The sequence below is a fragment of the Panthera leo genome, chromosome C1, assembly GCF_018350215.1.
Source record: "Panthera leo isolate Ple1 chromosome C1, P.leo_Ple1_pat1.1, whole genome shotgun sequence".
Lineage (NCBI taxonomy): Eukaryota > Metazoa > Chordata > Mammalia > Carnivora > Felidae > Panthera > Panthera leo.
The window spans coordinates 32,920,670-32,939,250 of record NC_056686.1 but is presented as its reverse complement, the minus strand read 5'-3'; the positions used below and the strand labels follow the sequence as shown (position 1 = coordinate 32,939,250).

Below are 18,581 nucleotides of genomic sequence, written 5' to 3'. Positions count from 1 at the left end.
GTTCACATGTAGTCTGCTGCAGTTTTGTGCATATGTTGTGCAAATTCTTACATGAGAATTGCTTGGACAAGGGTCATGCATATGTATAAATTTGCTAGACATTACCATAAAACCATCCAAATTTTTGCATGAAAGTTCTCCTCTTCCCACACTATTAAAATATTAAAATTTCAAACTTTAAAATAAAAGAAAACATATGTTCACAAAAAAATTGGATACAAGTATTCATAGCAGCATTATTCATCATAGCCAAAAAGTAGAAGTAACTCAAATGTCCACCAACTGATGAGTGGATAAACATTAAAAGTGATACAGCCACGCAGTGGAATATCATTCAGTCGTACAAAGGAATAAAATATTGATAAATGCTATGAAATGGATGAACTTTGCAAACATCATGCTAAGTGTAAGAAACCAGACCCAAAAGGTCCCATGTTATCTGTTAACATTTATATGTAATGTCCCAAAGAGGCAAACACAGAGAGAAAGTAGATTAGTGGTTTCTGGGCATCAGTGGGTAGAGAGAAAAATGAGGGGACCGGCTAGAGCAAATGGATTTTTTTTTTTTTTTGATTGATGAAATTGTCCTGGCATTAGATAGGGTGGTGGTTTTACAATCTTGTGATTATACTAAAAACCACTGAATTTAAAGTATACTTAAAAATGTGAAAAAGGGGGCTCCTAGTTGGCTCAGTCGGTTAAGCTTCAGCTCAGGTCATGGTCTCACAGTTCGGTTCGTGAGTTCAAGCCCCACATCGGGCTCTGTGCTGACAGCTCAGATCCTGGAGTCTGCCTCGGATTCTGTGTCTCCCTCTCTCTCTGTCCCACCCCTGCTCACACTCACACTCTTGTCTCTGTCTCCATCTCCCTCAAAAAATAAGTAAACATTTAAAAAAATGTAAAAGAAATGTAAAACAAAAATAATTGGAGAAAGGGTCAGAATCAGGTAATAGGTTTGGGAATCATTCACAGAGGTAATTACTTAAGGAATGGGAATGGATTCTCTGTAGGGCTGCTGTCCTGTCCAATTAAGTGTTTAAAAATACTAAATCTGTATGTAAATTTCAGAAAAGCTTTATACCAACTGTCACAGCGCTTCCCTCTGGAGAACTAAGAAAACACCTGACTCTGGAGTATAGGCTCGGAGTAACTACTTAAGCTTTCCACACCTATGCTTCCTTATCTTTGAAATAATAGCTTTGGTTTTGCTCTCAAAAAATGAAATAGTTACTAGCAAAAACACCTGCTGCGCCACTGGGATTTGGGGCCGTTCCCAGGGTGTTCGTGTCAGTGTGCCCCCTGGAACAACAGACACTGCAAGCGGAGCTCTCCAGAGCTAAGTGACACAGTGGCACTCATGGTAGGAAAGTGTCTCCTAGAGCCTCAACCAGTGTAAATTCCTCTCCCTTCCCCGAGGAAAAGACCCTCTCACCCATCAACTTTGGTGTTCAGATATTCTGAAAATGGTCTTAGAACAATGGAGAGATAAAGTCGTCTTTGTTGTTCCTAACCAAGCAGAAAAGCGGAACAGCCACGGCGTCACCACGTGGCTTCGTAACGTGACCCTGTGCCCAAAGAAACAGCAGCCTCCCTCCCCAACTAGTTCTTACACCATCAAATAGCCTCATGACAAAAAAGGGATTTGTGTCAGAAATGGCATCGGGTTGCCTGCCTGACGGTATGTGTTGGGCTGGCTTCTCTAGTTTTTAGGGCTGGGCCAGTAGTAGGGCCAAGAGAATCGTGGGTCAGGCCCAAGGTAAAGATCATGAAATCCGTGCTTTTATTGTCAGTGGTGTGGTTCATCAAAGAGCTGACTGGGACAGCATCCATGAGAAGATCTGTCAGCTCCTGATCCCACTGCGCACCACCATGCCCTTCTACAATTCAGAGGAAGAGCGGCAGCATGGCCTGCAGCAGCTTCGGCAGCGGCAGGTGGGTCTTGCGGGACTGTGACAGGGGTGGCTCACGGGTGACGCGAAACTTCCCAGGAGAAAGGGCGAACCTCCTTGAGGACAGAGACTTTGTTTTGTGGCTCTATGCCCTCAGTACCATTCAGTCAGTTGTTCCCCACATATTTACTGAATACCTACTGTATTAGGTGCCAAAGGCTGCCATAGCAAAATACCGTAGACTGGGTGGCTTAAACAACAGAAATTCTGGAGCCTAGAAGTCCCAAGATCAAGGATGGGTATCAACAGGCTTGGTTTTCTCTGTTCACAGGCATCCCTGGTGTTTCCAAATGTCTTCTTAAAAGGACACCAGTCAAATTGGATTAGGGGCCACCCTAATGGCCTCATTTTAACAATCACCTCTGTAAGGCCCCGTCTTTAAACACAGTGACATTCTTGGGTACTAGGGGTTAGAGCTTGAGTTTGGGGGAGGGGAGAACAGAATTCAGCCTTAACACCCATATATGCCAAGTATGTTGATAACAGCATAGGTGCATAGGAGGAGGTCAAAAAAATGATGTATGAATACACTAGGGAATACATAAAGGAGATTTTATGGCATTGATAAGCATCTCAATTATTCTAAAAAAAATTAGGGCTTTATAAGCCATAAATCTCAAAACACCAGATTCATCCATTTTAGTATCGTGGCACTTTGAGAATGGCCTTGGGACAATGCAGAGTTTAAGTTATTTCTGATATTCGCTATATCTGTTATCCTAACTCCAGAAGGAAAGAGAAGATATTTCTCTCAAAGTTAACTCAAGCAGAAAGCCAGACTTTTTTAGAATGTCCTAAGACATGACAGTTCTGCTAAACCACAATTTTATTACAAATATAAGAATAATATTTATTGCATAGTTTTCTATTAAGCACTCATTTATGCTGATCAATGAACTACGGTGAAAGGACACTTGTTTCTGGCCCTTGAGGAACTCACAATCCGGGTTTTTTCTATCACCTATTTTGGATTTCATGGCCACCCTAATACAAGCAGGTTAGCTAGGTGCCCTCGACCAGTTCATTAGGTGTTGGCCTTGCTCCAGGTGTACCCATGCCCGCCATTGATGGTCTAGTTTTTTCCTCCGCAGAAGCACTTGATTGAATTCTGCTACACTGTAGCCCAGAAATACCTCTTTGAAGGAAAACACGAAGCCGCTGTCCCGGCAGCTTTGCATTCGCTTCGCTTCCGCATGAACCTACACGGCCTGAGTTCCGTAGAGCTTGTGCCTGCTTACCTGCTGCTGGCCGAGGCGAGCCTGGGTAAGGGAAATGACTTGAGATCCCCGGGGGCCCCTTAAAGAGCACTATACTGGGTCGTTTCAGTGGCCAAAGAGTGCAACCTTGGAAGTGGCACCAAGACACTTTTCGTAAAAGAGCAGTGTTGCTGTAAAGTTTGGCATAAGGTGGGGAAGCAGATGTCATCAACTTTGGGCTACTACTGATGGAAATCCACTAAATAGCTGGTCTAAGCAGAAAGAGGACATTTACGAGGACCCTGGTGTGTCCCAGGGGAATTGAGTCTTCACGAGGCACTAGAATCAGAGTGTTGTAACCAACTGAGGCTGGTGCTCTGCTTCTCTCTTGGGCCTTGTCTCTTGTCTCTGCTTCTGTCTTCGCATCTGCTTTATTTTCCATCTCTGCAGATTTTTCTGCCCGATGCCTACCACAGAAGACACTACTCCAAAATATCAGATGTAGCTGAATTTACAGGGAATCTACATGTCCTCCAGGTTCAAGGAGGGTAACAGAAACTAATTAGCATCTGATTTCCAGTGTTCAATTCCTAGAAGAGACGGTTGTGTTGACTCAGCTTGAGTGTGGTGTTTACCTTTACCTACCTTTGTGTCAGGGTCACATGGTAACAGGAGTATAGGAACCTGCTCCCGTGGATGGGAGAGGGGGTTCTGAGAGTGGGAAGCACAGCTTTGGCAGAGCTCCATCCCACACAGTGGTTGCTACAAGAAGACAATTAGCATTTTGGAGGGGAATTAACCTTTTTGAGCATCTGCAATGTTTTAATTACTATCCAACCATTTTATACATCTTAATAGCCACTATTTTTTTTTTAAACAAACTTTTAGAGGCGCTGGGTGACTCAGTTGGTTAAGTGTCCGGCTTCGGCTCTGATCATGATCTCACAGCTGGTGAGTTCGAGCCCCACCTTGGGCTCTGTGCTGACAGTTCAGAGCCTGGAGCCTGTTTCAGATTCTGTGTCTTCTTCTCTCTCTGCCCCTCCCACCCTGCCTCCCTCTTTCTCTCTTTCTCAAAAATTAATAAACATTAAAAAAATTTTTTAAAACAAACTTTTAAAAAGAAAGGCTATTGGAAATACAGTACCTTGAACTTTTTCCCCCTGAGCTACGTTGAGAGTAAGTTGCTTGCCTGATGCATTTCCTGCAAAGACGTTCTCCTTCATAACACAGTACCACCACCATCTACAATCATCTACTAAGCAGATCCCATTCAAGTTTCTCCAACTGTCCCAATAACATCTTTATAGCAGAAGGATGCAGTTCAAAATCATCCTTTTCATTTTGTTGCCATGTATTTTTAGTCTCCTTCATTCTGAAATAGTTTCTCAATCTTTCTTTGGCTTTTATGACTCTGACACTTTTAAGATTAAAGGCCAAGTATTCTATAAAATGTCTCTTGATTTGGGTCTCTCTGATGTTTCTTCACGACTGGACTCAGGTGATGTATCTTTGGCAGGAATATCACAGAAGTGGGGCTGTATTCTTTCTCACCTCATCCTGCAAGTTGGCATATGTTTTCAATTTGTTCCATTACTGATGATACCCATTTAAGTTACTTTACTGGTGGCGTCTGACAGGCTTGTTTGTATACTCTTCCCTCTCTTTGCAATTAGTAAGTATTTTATGGGGAGGTATTCTGAAACTATAGAAATATCCCATTCCATCAAACTTTTAATATATTCATTTATTTATTTATATCAGAATGAATTCTTGGTTCCCTGTTCTATTCAATGGGTTAATAATCTGTTACTATCATTAATTTGGTGCTTAGATTATTCTAAGTGGCTGGCCATTCATTTTTTTAAAAATATATGAAATTTATTGTTAAATTGGTTTCCAGACAACACCCAGTGCTCATCCCAAAAGATGCCCTCTTCAATACCCGGTACCCACCCCCCCACCCCCCACCCCCCATCAGCTCTCAGTTTGTTCTCAGTTTTTTTTTTTTTAATTTTTTTTAACGTTTATTTATGTTTGAGACAGAGAGAGAGAGAGAGCATGAACAGGGGAGGGTCAGAGAAAGAGGGAGACACAGAATCCGAAACAGGCTCCAGGCTCTGAGCTGTCAGCACAGAGCCTGACACGGGGCTCGAACCCACGGACTGCGAGATCGTGACCTGAGTCGAAGTCGGACGCTTAACTGACTGAGCCACCCAGGCGCCCCTGTTCTCAGTTTTTAAGAGTCTCTTATGCTTTGTGGCTGCCCGTTCAAACTGGCTTCTGTGTCTCCTTGACAATCCCCAATGTTCTTTATCACTTTCCTGCTTTCTCAACATACCTCCAAGGAGCCTTGATTTTTTTTTTTTTTTTTTTTTTTTTTTTTTTTTTTTTTAGTGGAAAATGGGATTCAGAAGCCAAGAGTTGTGCACTAGACATATGCATTGCTGTTGGGGTAGGGCTACTCCTAGACCTTCTCAATGGACAGAGTTAGGGAATATGTATGAATATAATAATGTATGCACATTTTACATCTAAATTCATTCTCTCTCTCTCTAGAAAGATAGTTAGATGAATAGATAGAAAGATAGATAGAGATAGAGATATGAGTATGGGTCCATGCCAGTACCTGGTACCTCTACCAACACCTGTTGGACTGAATTTAGAGGTACTGGCATGAACCCATGCCCAATCTAATTTCCTCCCATTCCATATCTGTAGTTCTCTTCTCTGACAATGAGAATGCTGGCTTCCTTTTTCATTAATACATTTCATCACTTCCCCTGTATGAACTAATCTCCCATCTCCATCCCTACTCTTTCCCTTTGCAGATGTCCTTCTCTCCTTCCATGGGCTCTGACTCCTCAATCAGGGCTTCTGCTTCTGCATCGATCCCCTCCTCACCAGTTTGGACTCTTACTCCCCTCTACCAGGCCATGTAACTGCGAGAATGCCCCTCCTCACTTGCTCAGGTCTGGCTCCCCATTCCAGCTGTCCCTCCACCAAAACTACTGGGAAGAGCACTGGACAAAGAGATACAGCTCAGGCTCTGTGTATTTCTGACACTGACTAGCTGTGGGATTTGAGAAAAGTCTCCCTAGCCTAAGTTTCATCATCTCTCTTCTGGACTATTGCTCACTAGCTGGGATCTGGCCTCCCTCCAGTCTGGCCTCCACACAAAATGTGATCAGACCATTCCACTAGGTAAAGACCAGATTCTCCAAGCAGCCCATGAGCTGCGGCGTGATCGAGCCTTTATGAATTCTGTCACCTCATCTCACATCTTCTCTCTCCCTTTTAGTTACACTGGCCTCCTTGTTTGGGAAGGCTCCTCTTTAGCCACTCTCCCCATCTCTTCTCCCCTCCCCTCCACCTAACTAACTCCTATTCATCTTTTAGGTCTAAACTCAAGAGTTACCACCCCCTTGGGGCACATGGGTGGCTCAGTCAGTTAATTATCCAACTCTTGATTTCAGTTCAGGTCATGATCGCAGGGTCGTGGAATAGAATCCTGCATCGGAGTCTGCACTGAGCATGGAACCTGCTTGGGGTTCTCTGTCCAGCTCTGCCCCTCTCTTCTGCTTGGTCTCTCTCTCTCTCTCTCAGAATAAAAAAATTTGGGGACGCCTGGGTGGCTCAGTCAGTTGAGCGTCCGACTTTGGCTCAGGTCATGATCTCACAGCTTGTGAGTTCGAGCCCCGCGCCGGGCTCTGTGCTGACAGCTCGGAGCCTGGAGCCTGCTTCAGATTCTGTGTCTCCCTCTCTCTCTACCCCTAACCCACTTGCATTCTGTCTCTGTCTCTGTCAAAAATAAATAAACACTAAAAACAAATTTTTTTAATAAAAATAAAAAAATATAAAAAAAGAATTTAAAGAGTTAATTCTTTAAGCCCCCAGACTGGACCAAGTTTCTTTTTATATGTCCCCTTAAAAACCTCTTCCTCTTCTGGGTGTACATATCCATTGATGAGATTACTTAATTACAGTTTCTCTTTCTCTCTGGACTATAAGCTGAGGGAGAATCGGAACTGTCCCTGTTCTCACTCATCAGAGTGTCTTCACGCACAGAACAGCACTTAACACAGAGGAGGTGCTCAAACCCCACCTGCCTCCCCACAAACCTGGCGCCGAGTGGGCCCTGAGAAAGCATTTGGCAAATCTAAGTGCCCTTCACAGGATTGTTTTGAGGATTAAATGAATTTGTGTGTAATGAATGTGAGAGTGCTTTGCAAGCTGGAAGGTTCTGTCTAAATAGAAGTTCTCATTAATACCTCCCCCAGTCATTGACTGAAAACTTTTTCAACCTTTTTGTCAGTCTAAACAAATCACATTCTTTTTTTTTTTTTTTTTTTAAATAGCAGGGGAGGGGCAGAGAGAGAGGGAAACACAGAATCCAAAGCAGGCTCCAGGCTCCGAGCTTTCAGCACAGAGCCTGACATGGGGCTCGAACTCATGAACTCATGAACCGTGAGATCATGACCTGAGCCAAAGTCGGACGCTTAACCAACTGAGCCACCCAGGCGCCCCTAAATAAATCACATTCCTTGAGCACATGTCTCTTTCTCATCTTAGCGGTTCCTTCAGACTGGAGTGGGAAAATAAGAGGTATTTTAGCCTTTTCTTTTCCTTTCCGTCGAACTTTGGAGTTTTAATAAGCTAGAGATGATATTTTCAGTTACACTTTGAAGAGCCACCTCACTCACCCTCCCCCACTGTTGTCAGCACATCTGAAGCAGGAGAACCTGGGTTCAAATTCCAACTCTTGCTTTAGTCCCTTATACAACAGCTGGCTTCTCTTCAATCATCAGGTGTCTGTGTAAATATCACCTTCTCAGAGAGGTGTTCCCTAAACATCCAATCAAGGTAGGTTTCTTCCCTCTTTTTTTTTTTTGATCACCGTGTTCTGTTCATTTCCCTCACAGCACTTCATTTTTGTTTCTTTACTGTGTGTCTACTTCCCTTGGTTATAAGCTCCTTGAGGTCAGAGATCATGTGTGTTTTATTCACTCACTAGCATGCGCTGAGCAGCTAGCAGAGCGGTGCAGAGTCTAAATTAGACGAATTTACGGTTGAATGAATGGATGAAGTTTCCTCCTCTGATACGTATTTCACAGGGTTGTTGGCATGCAAATGGCCTAGCGTGGTGTACACACAGCAGATAGCAGGCCCTCAGTAAATATGAATTCCCTTTCCTTCCCCTGGATGCCTCCCAGCCTCCCAGATGATTATCTGTGACTGCTTTATTCTGTGCTCCTTTGCTTTCGTCACCAAGCCTTACAAAATCTTCCTCCATAATGTCTTTCAGTTCGGCCGCCAGCCCGGCGTAAGCCTATTGTCTCACCCTGCAGACGAGTGTCGTTACTCCTTAACTGGCTATCCCTTCTTTTTCTATTCCATACGTTTTAGGACATGACCTTTGAGGATAGTCTCACTTCCTTTGGCAACTTTGTGCATCTAGTATCTCCACTCTATTCCTACGCCTGTCCAGGCGAACACTGTGCCCAGGAGAGCATGCCTGAACTTACCGACCCAGCAGCCGCAGTCTCAGTTCTGACCTGCTTGGAGCAGTGTACTCCTCCTGCCTCACTATCCCTGCTCTCTGAATTTGGGGCCTCAAATATTTTTCTCCCAAGGATGCCTTTTCCTTTGGGATGCTTGTTATTTGCTGGTACAGCTTAGCTTTGGGCCCTTCCTTCCTTGGCATGGCCTTCTTGAATGAAAACTGGACAATGAGAATGAGAAACGTCCAATATACGTCAATGCCCTCTACCAATTTCCCCCGTCTAAATAACCTTTGCTAAGAGTCATTTACTTCTTTAAATTTGAGAGGACCGCAGTCTCAAGCTCTTATTTTACAGAGCAAATCTGCATGGAAGATGTGACTTGCCATGTCCACATGAGCCAGGATCATGGCCTCAGCCTCTTGCTTCTCATTGAGGATTTTCCTGTTTTAGTTTGAACTTCAGTCAAGATAAGTTCCTTGTTTCCTCCCTTAGCTTGCTGCTTCTTCAGCTCGCCTCCTTTAATTCGGTGACCTGTGATTACAACTAGAATAAATAATGCCTACATTATTTATTCCTAATTATTATTTAATCTCTAATTATTATTAAATTATTAAATAATCATTATTTAATAATTCCTAATTATTATTTAATCCCTATGAACTGGGCCTGGGAGAAAGCACAAGCAGAACTGAAGACTGTCTTGTGAGGGGTGTGTGGCCTCATCTCCTGACCATTTCTGCTGCAGCACCCATTACATGAAATACTTTGCACCCAGAGCATGCTTCCTGCAGAAGGCTGTCACAGTAGTTTTCTGTTTAGTTTTCTGACAGCCTCCCTAGAAGGCAAGCAGGTAGGCAGGAAACTGTTATGTATCTTTACAACCAAACGAAAAGGTTTTTATATTTAAAAAAATTTTTTTAATGTTTATTTTTGAGACAGAGAGATACAGAGTATGAGCGGGGGAGGGGCAGAGAGAGAGGGAGACACAGAATCTGAAGCAGGATCCAGGCTCTGAGCTGTCAGCACAGAGCCAGATGTGGGGCCAAGCCCCATGAGCTATGAGATCATGACCTGAGCTCAAGTCAGACACTCAACTGACTGAGCCACCGAGGCGCCCCACAACCAAAGAAAAAGTTTTAAGCATCAACAATATCTGAACATTAGAAATAAAGGTGCCTTTTACCTAGTAACCATGTGTTGTCCATTCTGGCTCCTAAATGCCTCTTGTGTATCTGTTCCATGTTTACTTACTGCCTTAGTTCAGGCTCTGGCCTGAACTATTTCCAAAGTCTTCCAGAGTCTTCCAGTTTTCTTCCTTCCCTCTGGTCCCTCCTCCATATTGGCTCCTGGGTATCCTTCTGTATCTAAATCCAATTCTCTCTCCCTTTCTGAAAATCCTCTACCTTTTATCCACGTGCTTCCAGCTCCTTGGCGCAACTTACTAAGCCCTCTATGATCTGTCCTATGACTGCCTCTTTAGCCTCATTTCCTGCCACTCGATCACTCACACATTTGTGTTCCAGCATCACAGACCCATATATGGTTCTCCAAACACAGCGCACTATTTTGTATCTCATGGTTCTGCATGTGTTACTGTCCACCCCGGATGCCCACCCTCCCTTATCTCTCAGGAAAACTTCTTTTCATCTTCCAAACTCAGCTCAGATTTTCCTGTCTTAGTTCAGCTGCTGTAACAAATACCACAGACTGGGTGGCTTAAACAGTTATTTCTCACCGTTCTGGAGGCTGAAAGTCCAAGATCAAGTTGTCAGCAGATATGGTGTCTGGTGAGGGCGCACTTTTGGACTTGTAGACAGCCACCTTCTCACTGCATCCTCACAGGGCAGAGAGAGGGATCATCTCTCTTGTACCTTTTCTTTTACAGGCACCGATCCCATTCTTGAGGGCTCCACTCTCATGACCCAATTACCTCCCAAAGGCCCACCTCCAAATACCATCACTTTGGGGATTAGGGCTTCAACTATGGATTTTGGGGTACTACAGCATTCAATCCAGAGCACTGACCATGCTTCTCCCCATTCCAATGCCCCCTCTCCACCCCATCCATAGAATTAAACGCCTCCTCATCTCTGCCACTTCCAAACCTTATGATGTTACTATTGTTGCACTTACACTATTTTACAAATGTATTTGTTTTCATGCCACACACACATGCATTTCCTGAACCCAGCTGTAAATTTTTGAAGGGCAGTGGCTTTGATTCATCTTTGAATCCTCATCAATCAACACAAGGCCTGGTACATAAAAGATATTAAGTATACATAGACATAACTTTTTAATTGAGGTGCAGTTCACATGCATAAAATCCACTCCTTTAAAGTACAATTCAGCGGTTTGAGTGTATTCACAAGATTGTGCAACCATCACCATGTCTAATTACAGAACATTTTAGTCACTCCCAAATGGAACCCCATACCAATATGGAATATTGGTAGTCACCCTCCGTTCTCCATCCCACAGTCCCTGGCCACCATTTTCTGTCTCTATGGATTTGCCTGTTCTGGACATTTCATATCAGTGGAATCCCGCATTATGTGGCCTTTTATGTCTGTCTGCCTTGACTTAGTGCAATGTTTTCAAGGTTTATCCATGCTCTAGCCTGGATCAGTACTTCATTCCTTTCTGTGACTGAGTAATATTCCACCCATGGGTATGGATAGACCACGTTTGTCATCAGCTGATGAGCATTTAAGTTGTTTCTACTTTTTGGCTATTATGGCTAGGCTGCTATGAATGTTCATGTACAAGTTTTGTGTGTCAATAAATGTTTGAGTCAATGAATAAATGAGTGAATAGGTGCTGAATCGTATTTCATCATGTGTTCTCTGGCCAGGATATAAATTCTAACCTTCTTTACTTCTTTTGGGCAGGTCTGGGCCAGACTGTCCAAGCTGAGGAATACCTATCCCAAGCCCAGTGGACAGTCCTCAAATCAACGGAATGCTCTTATGCCATCCAGTCTTTACTGCATCGGAACCTGGGACTTCTCCACATAGCTAAGGAAAACTACGAGGAAGCCCGTTATCATCTGGCCAATGATGTAAACAAGCTAAATTATGACACCTGAATGTTTCTGAGAGCAGCTATGCTGAGCTTTGTTTGTTCTTTTTTAACTGAGCCCTTCTCTAAAACTTTCCGTTTACAACTGACCGGTGAGGTATCAGCGAGAACGTGGTTCTAACAACCTGAGTTCAAGCCTCTCCACCTCCTGACTGTGCATCCTTAGGCCAGGTCACGCCACTTCTGCAAGCCCGACTGCTCTGAGGATAATAAAGGGAGGCAGAACAGCACACTGGTTAAGAGAAGGGCTTTACTTTTACTCTTGGCCATAATCTTGGACCAATTATTTCAACTCTTTCATCAAGTATAAGACAGAAATCATCAAATAGCCTGTGCCTCATTGGGTCATTGAAGAGATTAATAATAGGACAATATCTATGCAGCATTTTGGCTGTTGTTTTTACATATAACATCAATGTTTCTACTTCAGAGCTGTTGGCATATGAAAGTTCTTTATAAACTATGCTTTATAAACTATGAAACTATGTACAAATGTTAGATAAGATGATGATGAGGGTGAGGACTGAGCTGTTCTTTCAGAATTTATGCTGTTTCTGTTAGGATTTCAGCAGTGGACAACATTAACAGACAGAAAAGTTCCTGAACCTGAAATCTGGATGAGGTTAGGGTCAGGATGCAATCTCCACGCAAGTTGGTTGTCTCTTCAGCCTCTCCACCGGGCAGCCCTCCCTCTGATTGCCTGCCACTGCACAATGTCGATAAATCCACTGGAAACTTGTGCTGGCTAGTCTCCATATCCCCTTACCCCAAATCCATTCTCTGCTCTACTGTGCCCTGTGAGGCCGACCTCTGTGGACTACATGACCGGACTCTATTGCTTTTTGGCTTCTGTTGGATTTGCAGAGTGAGAGGCGTGACAGGGGAGTGGATGTTGGGAGGAGATAGAGGTTGGGTATCTACTCTCTCTGCTGCCTTCCTGCTTCACCCCAGTTCTGGCACGAGCAGTGCTCCTCCATGGCCACAGCTCCTGGCAGGTGGCCTTCTCCCATTGCTCTAGCTCTTGTGGGGCCCCGGTGACCCTGCTCTCTCCCTCGCTTTTTCAGGAGTCTGGACAGTAATAGTTTCTTGCCGTTCATGGTCCCTGGGGCTTTACTAGCTCTTGTTGGTTCCTTGACCTCTGTATGTCTCTTTAAGAATCCTTTCATTAAACTGTCTTCAGGAAATACTTTGAGGATGCCATCTATTTCCACCTAGGAGACTGACTAAGACACTTTTCCCTCTGCCTTTTCTCTCTATACTCTCACTCTACAACAAATTAAACAGAGGAACAGATTCTGTCTTGAGCTGGGCCATATAGTTAAGGTACAGATCAAACTCAGATTCTTCTGCCTACGTTTCAAAAAAAAAATCAACCATAGCTTCATTGATAACATATCATAGACTTCACCCACTTTCAGTATACAACTCAATGATTTTTAGTAAACTCACAGAGTTGTACAGCCATCAGTCCAGTCCAGTCTTAGAACATTCCCATCACCCCAGAGATCCCTCATATCCATTTGCAGTTTATTTCTCACTCTGACCCCCAGCCCCAGGCAACCACTTTCTGTCTCCCTAGATTTGCCTTTTCTGGACATTTACTATAAGCAGAATGATATGTTGTCTTTTCATCTGACTTCTGCCACTTAGCAGAATTATTTAGAGGTTCATCCATGTTGTTGTATCAATACCTCATTCCTTTTATTGCTGAGTAGTGTTCATCTTCTGGATATACACAATTTTTGTCCAGCCATTTATCACTTGATGAACATTGGGGTTGTCTCCACTGTTATGAGTATCGCTGCTGTGAATGTTTGTGTACAAGTCTTAGTGTGGACACAAGTTTTCATTTCCCTTGGGTGTGCGTCTACGAACGAAATTGCTGGGTCATGTAGTAACTCACTGTTGAATGTTTTGAGAGCTGCCGAACCGTCTTTCACAGAGGCTGCATCATGTTCTATTCCCACCAGCCGTGGACGAGGGTTCCGTTTTCTCCATGTCCTTGCCAACGCTGATTTTCCGCCTTTTTGATGAGAGCCATTCCAGTGTGTGTGAAGTGGTATCTCACGGCAATTTTATTTTGCATTTCTGTAATGACTAATAATGTTGAGCATCACTTCATGTGTTATTAGCCTCTGGCATATCTTTTTGGAGACGTGTCTATGCAGATCCTTTGCCCGCTTTTTAATTTTATTTGTATCGTTACAAATTCTAGGTGTACAAGTTCTTAAAATCAGATACATGATTTACAAAGGGAACTGAAGCACCCCTTCTTCCTTCTGCTGTAGATTTATTTTGCCAGTTGTGCATTTGGAACAGAGGATATCAGGACGTCAGGAGGCTACTTCCACCTGGCTAATATCTTCTACGGCCTTAAAAAGTTGGATGTGGCAGACACATTGTACACGAAGGTGAGCTGGGGAATATGGGGGTTGAGCCTTGATGCTTTGGCCTTCTAAGTTACAACCGGTGTCAGACCATTCATGAGAAATTTGAGGCACAGAAAGATGAGATGATTGGCCCAAGATCACATGGCCTGATACACGATATATCCCACTTTTCTTTCTTCCTGTTTCTCCACCGGCAAAATACACTAGGCTCAGGTCTGGCCTGCTTCTCTGATTGTGTCTGCTTTCCCAACAGGTCTCTGAGATCTGGAGTAAATACTTGAACAATCGCTACCAAGTGCTCTCAGAGGCTCGCATCCAACAGATAGACTTGCTGGGCAAACGATTTGAGACTGACACCGGCTTGGGTAAGTGGCAGCTCTCCCTGGGGAACAGAGCAGTGGCTTCACCCCACCTAATCCACAGGCCTTCTCCCCAAGAGGGAGAGCCACTGTCCCTGTCAGGAGCACACCAGTGCCATCTCCTGTAGTTTGCTGAAGCGGACACTGAGATAGGAAAACCAAAGGGATTTCACCAGTGTTGGGAAGAATTCAGAGCCCTGGTACTATACACAGCCTTTCCGGGGGCTCATAAGGTACGGATGTGAAGAGAAAAAGACTTACAAGAGCCCCCTGTGATTTCTGCAGAGCCTCCATTTCTCCAGGGCACATAAGGCAAGGTAAATTCTCTCATACTGCGCATTTGTTCTGGGGCCTTCACCTCTTCCTTTACTGGGCAGTGAGCTTCTCAGCGGCAGGGCCAGGTCTCATTATTTCTCTGTCCCCAGGCTCAACAGAGGGTGAGTACTGAGTGGCACTGTACAGCATCGTTCCCTCTGAGGTAATAAAAAGGGACAGAGGATCTAGTTTCTGCTCAAAAGAGACATGCGGTGTAGTTGATGACACAGGACCTATATGAAATAAAAGGAAACGCCTACAAGTACAAATTATATTACAAGATGAGTCCTAGAATGAAGAGGTGAGGATAGTTGGATGGTGTTAAATAGGGAAGACTTCTTGGAGGAGAGGTTTTGAACTAAGATTTAAAAAATTAGGACAGGGGCCTCTGGGGGGCTCAGTTGGTTAAGTGACTCCGGTTTGGGTCATGATCTCATGGCTCTTGACTTCAAGCCCCGTGTCGGGCTCTGTGCTGACAGCTTGAAGCCTGGAGCCTGCTTTGGATCCTGTGTCTCCCTCTCTCTCTCTGCCCCTCCTCCACTTGCACTCTGTCTCTCTCTCTCTCAAAAATAAACATTAAAAAAATTACAGGTCATGATCTCACAGTTCGTGGGTTCGAGCCCTGTGTCGGGCTCTGTGCTGACAGCTCAGAGCCTGGAGCCTGTTTCAGATTCTGTGTCTCCCTCTCTCTCTGCCCTTCCCCTATTCATGCTCTGTCTCTGTCTCAAGAAAAAATAAACATTAAAAAAAATTTTAAAAATTAGGGGCGCCTGGGTGGCTCAGTCAGTTAAACATCCGACTTTGGCTCGGGTCATGATCTTGAGGTTCGTGAGTTCAAGCCTCATGTTGGGCTCTGTGCTGACAGCTCAGAGCCTGGAGCCTGCTTCAGATTCTGTGTCTCCGTCTCTCTCTGCCCCTCCCCCGCTCATGCTCTGTCTCTCTGTCTCTCCTTCTCAAAAATAAATAAACATTAAAAACAATTTAAATTAATAACTTTATTCAGTTTTCTCTCATTATAAAAGTGGTTTATGTGAAAGCAGAAAACTTAGAAATCCAAAGGCAGCCAACCTTAGGGTTATGGTGTATGCCCTTTCTGTCTTCTTCTCTTACGTACTTCTTAAGTATGTAAAAAGTGTTTAGAAGTATGTGGCCCCAAATAACTCATAATAAGTGAATAAATAGTCGCTAGAGTAGGGCCTAACACCACTGGAAGGAAGTGTAAACAAACTTACATGGGGAAGCAGCAAGGCCGAGGCGCCAGCACCTTGGATTTGGGAGAAGATTAAGCTGCTTGCTGGCTGCTGGAAGTCCCCGCTCCCTCTCTGGCTCTCAGGCGGAAGCTAAGTGGGACCAAGGAATCCCGCTGGGACAGCCTCTGCATTTGGAGCCTAAGAAATCGAGAGTTTAGGACTCTGAAAGACAGAAGTTACCTTGAGACCCACTGGGGTGAGCAGGTTTTACGGAGCTGCCTGAAACTGCCCATCTTCTTGCTCGCGTGTGGCCGCAGTCCTCTGGGTGAAGAACCTGCTGTGCCTTGTGCCCAAGGCCAGCGCCCTGTCAGCTCTGTGCTCACCCGTGAGGGGAGACCCAGCGGCTCCCCGCAGCCTGTTTCTTCTTTCCAGCTTCCTCCCTTTCCCCTTGCAGATGAAGCCCAGGAAGCAGAAGCCATTCAGATCCTGACTTCAGTCTGGAACATTCGAGAATCTACATCTGACACAGCCCCCCAAAAAACTATCTTTGTTCTGAATACCCTGGTCATGCTTTACTACCTGATGATGAATTCTTCAAAGGCAAGTTTCCCCAGAAAAGCGCCATGTCTAATGGAGGTAGAAGTTCCTCTAGTTGCATTCAGCTGTGTTTTGCCCAGTTGCACTGGCTTCTGCCCTCTGAGTAAGGCCGCACTTCAGAAGAGTTCAGATGTTCATGATGTTTCTCATTTGTTGAGTCCAGCCTGCATAATGGAAACTGCATTGTCTTCTTCCAGAGGGATATGCCCGTTACTAGCCTAAGTACTTCTCACGAACTAATGCAGTTAATTGTCAGGCCAACTTTATGAAGTAGGTATTTTATTAGTCCCACTTTACAGGTAAGGAAACTGAGGCGCAGAGAGGGTCCATTATTTGCCCAACTTCTTTTGGAGGAGGGGAGGTCACAATAAACAAGGCAACATTTAATGGGGAATAAAATTTCAGATCGCAAATAGCGCTGCAAAGCAAACGAAAGCAGGCAAGGAGAGAGGGAGGGCTGGCTGGAGGAGGCCTTTGTGTGTGGGTGTCACGGAAAATTTAGGATTCCCTTCCCCCCTCTCCCTTCCTCCCTACCTTTCTTCAGCAAACTTTACTAAGTGCCTTCTGTATACCAGGACCTAGAGGTGCTCGCAGTCAGTGGGTTATAATCCAGTGTGATCGTGAAGACCGGGGCTCTGTGGGCAATGCGAGGGAGGGACACCAACCCTATCTGGGATGTAGTAAGAGTGCTTAGGGAACAGGGAAACATTTCCAAGCTTACACTGTAAAAATCTCTTTTCTACAGTCCCAGGTCCAATTTTCTACTGTGTACTCAAGGAAGTCCTTACCCTAAGGCATGTGAAGGGTATTAGATCTATAAGAGGTCCTTAGAGAATAGGGACACATATATCTACTCCAGATTGCCACCTCACTTCCTTTAGGTCTTTCCTCAACTGTCTTCAGCGAAGCTTTCTCTGCACCCCCCCTCCCCCCCCCCCCCACTGAAAGCTGCAAAATCCTGCTACTGCCACTGGTGCTTCCAACCCCCCTTTCCTACTTTATCCTTTTCCTTAACATGTATCACTATTGAGGATACTGTGGTGTTTTACCTGTTCGTCTTGTTTATTGCCTCTCTCCCTCACTGTGCTGTAAGCTCCAGGAGGGCAGGAATTTCCACCTGTGGTCATAGTACCTGGAACATAGTAGCCATTCAATAAATATTTATTGGAAGTGAGGGAGGAAGGGAGGAAGGGGGAGGAGGGGAGAAGAGCCAGCCCAGAGTCCGTCCCAGGATGTCCTGTGAGGCCTCTGTCCAAGTCAAAACTCTAGACCATGGCCCCTTAGGACGGGAAGCTGCTTGTGGAACCTGTCGCCCCTGGCCTCCCGGTGCTGGTTCAGAGGGTCCTGATTCAGATCCTGTGGAGATCTCACTTTGTTAAGAAGGCGTACTTTGTACTTAGTTTGTCAAGCCAGGTGGGTTTCTCTGGTCCCCCATGCCCCACTCAGCACGTGTGTGGCTAGTTGTAAGGACCTAGTGGGTATTCGCAAGTCTCCAACAAGTGGAAACTCCAAAAGTGGAAACTTTTCACACCGGTGGCTGGCGTGAGAAGCTGATGGGTCCTTTCCCATGTTGAGCACAGATGGGGCTTCCCAGTGTAAAGCTTTCCTATGACGACTTCCTTTTGTAACTGTAATTCCATTCCAGGCACAAGAATATGCTGAGAGAGCCTTCGGTCTAGCCAAAGAACACCATCTCAGTGTCCATGAACAAAGTACCATTCAAGAGTTACTAAGTCTTATCTCAGCTGAAGAAACTCATCCTGTCACTTAGTGACCCATGAACTCTACATCAGGGGCTATTCAAGGGGCTATTGAACGTCTAATGCATTCCAGCTTGCACGACTGCTTTGAGGTACTATGATTTGCTGAAGTTCACACTCTTTCCCCCGGCACTGCACACAGGTGCAAACATAGCCATGTTTTTATTCTTAACACAGCATATGCGAGGGACTATAGAGCTTTAGACATAAAAATCAGTAAAAGTGATCTTAATTATGACCTTT

General features: G+C 44.7%; 1 protein-coding gene across 1 annotated transcript in view; it reads left to right on the top strand.

The window, feature by feature from the left end:
* ZMYND12 (zinc finger MYND-type containing 12) overlaps positions 1-18,581 on the top strand; it is a 27,813-nt gene extending 9,232 nt beyond the window's left edge. The window contains exons 3-9 of the mRNA XM_042950488.1: positions 1,791-1,932; positions 3,041-3,212; positions 11,538-11,707; positions 14,016-14,138; positions 14,371-14,482; positions 16,436-16,581; positions 18,224-18,581. Coding sequence (XP_042806422.1) covers positions 1,791-1,932; positions 3,041-3,212; positions 11,538-11,707; positions 14,016-14,138; positions 14,371-14,482; positions 16,436-16,581; positions 18,224-18,349 — 991 coding nt within the window. The 3' untranslated portion in view covers positions 18,350-18,581. The remainder of the gene's footprint in view (positions 1-1,790; positions 1,933-3,040; positions 3,213-11,537; positions 11,708-14,015; positions 14,139-14,370; positions 14,483-16,435; positions 16,582-18,223) is intronic.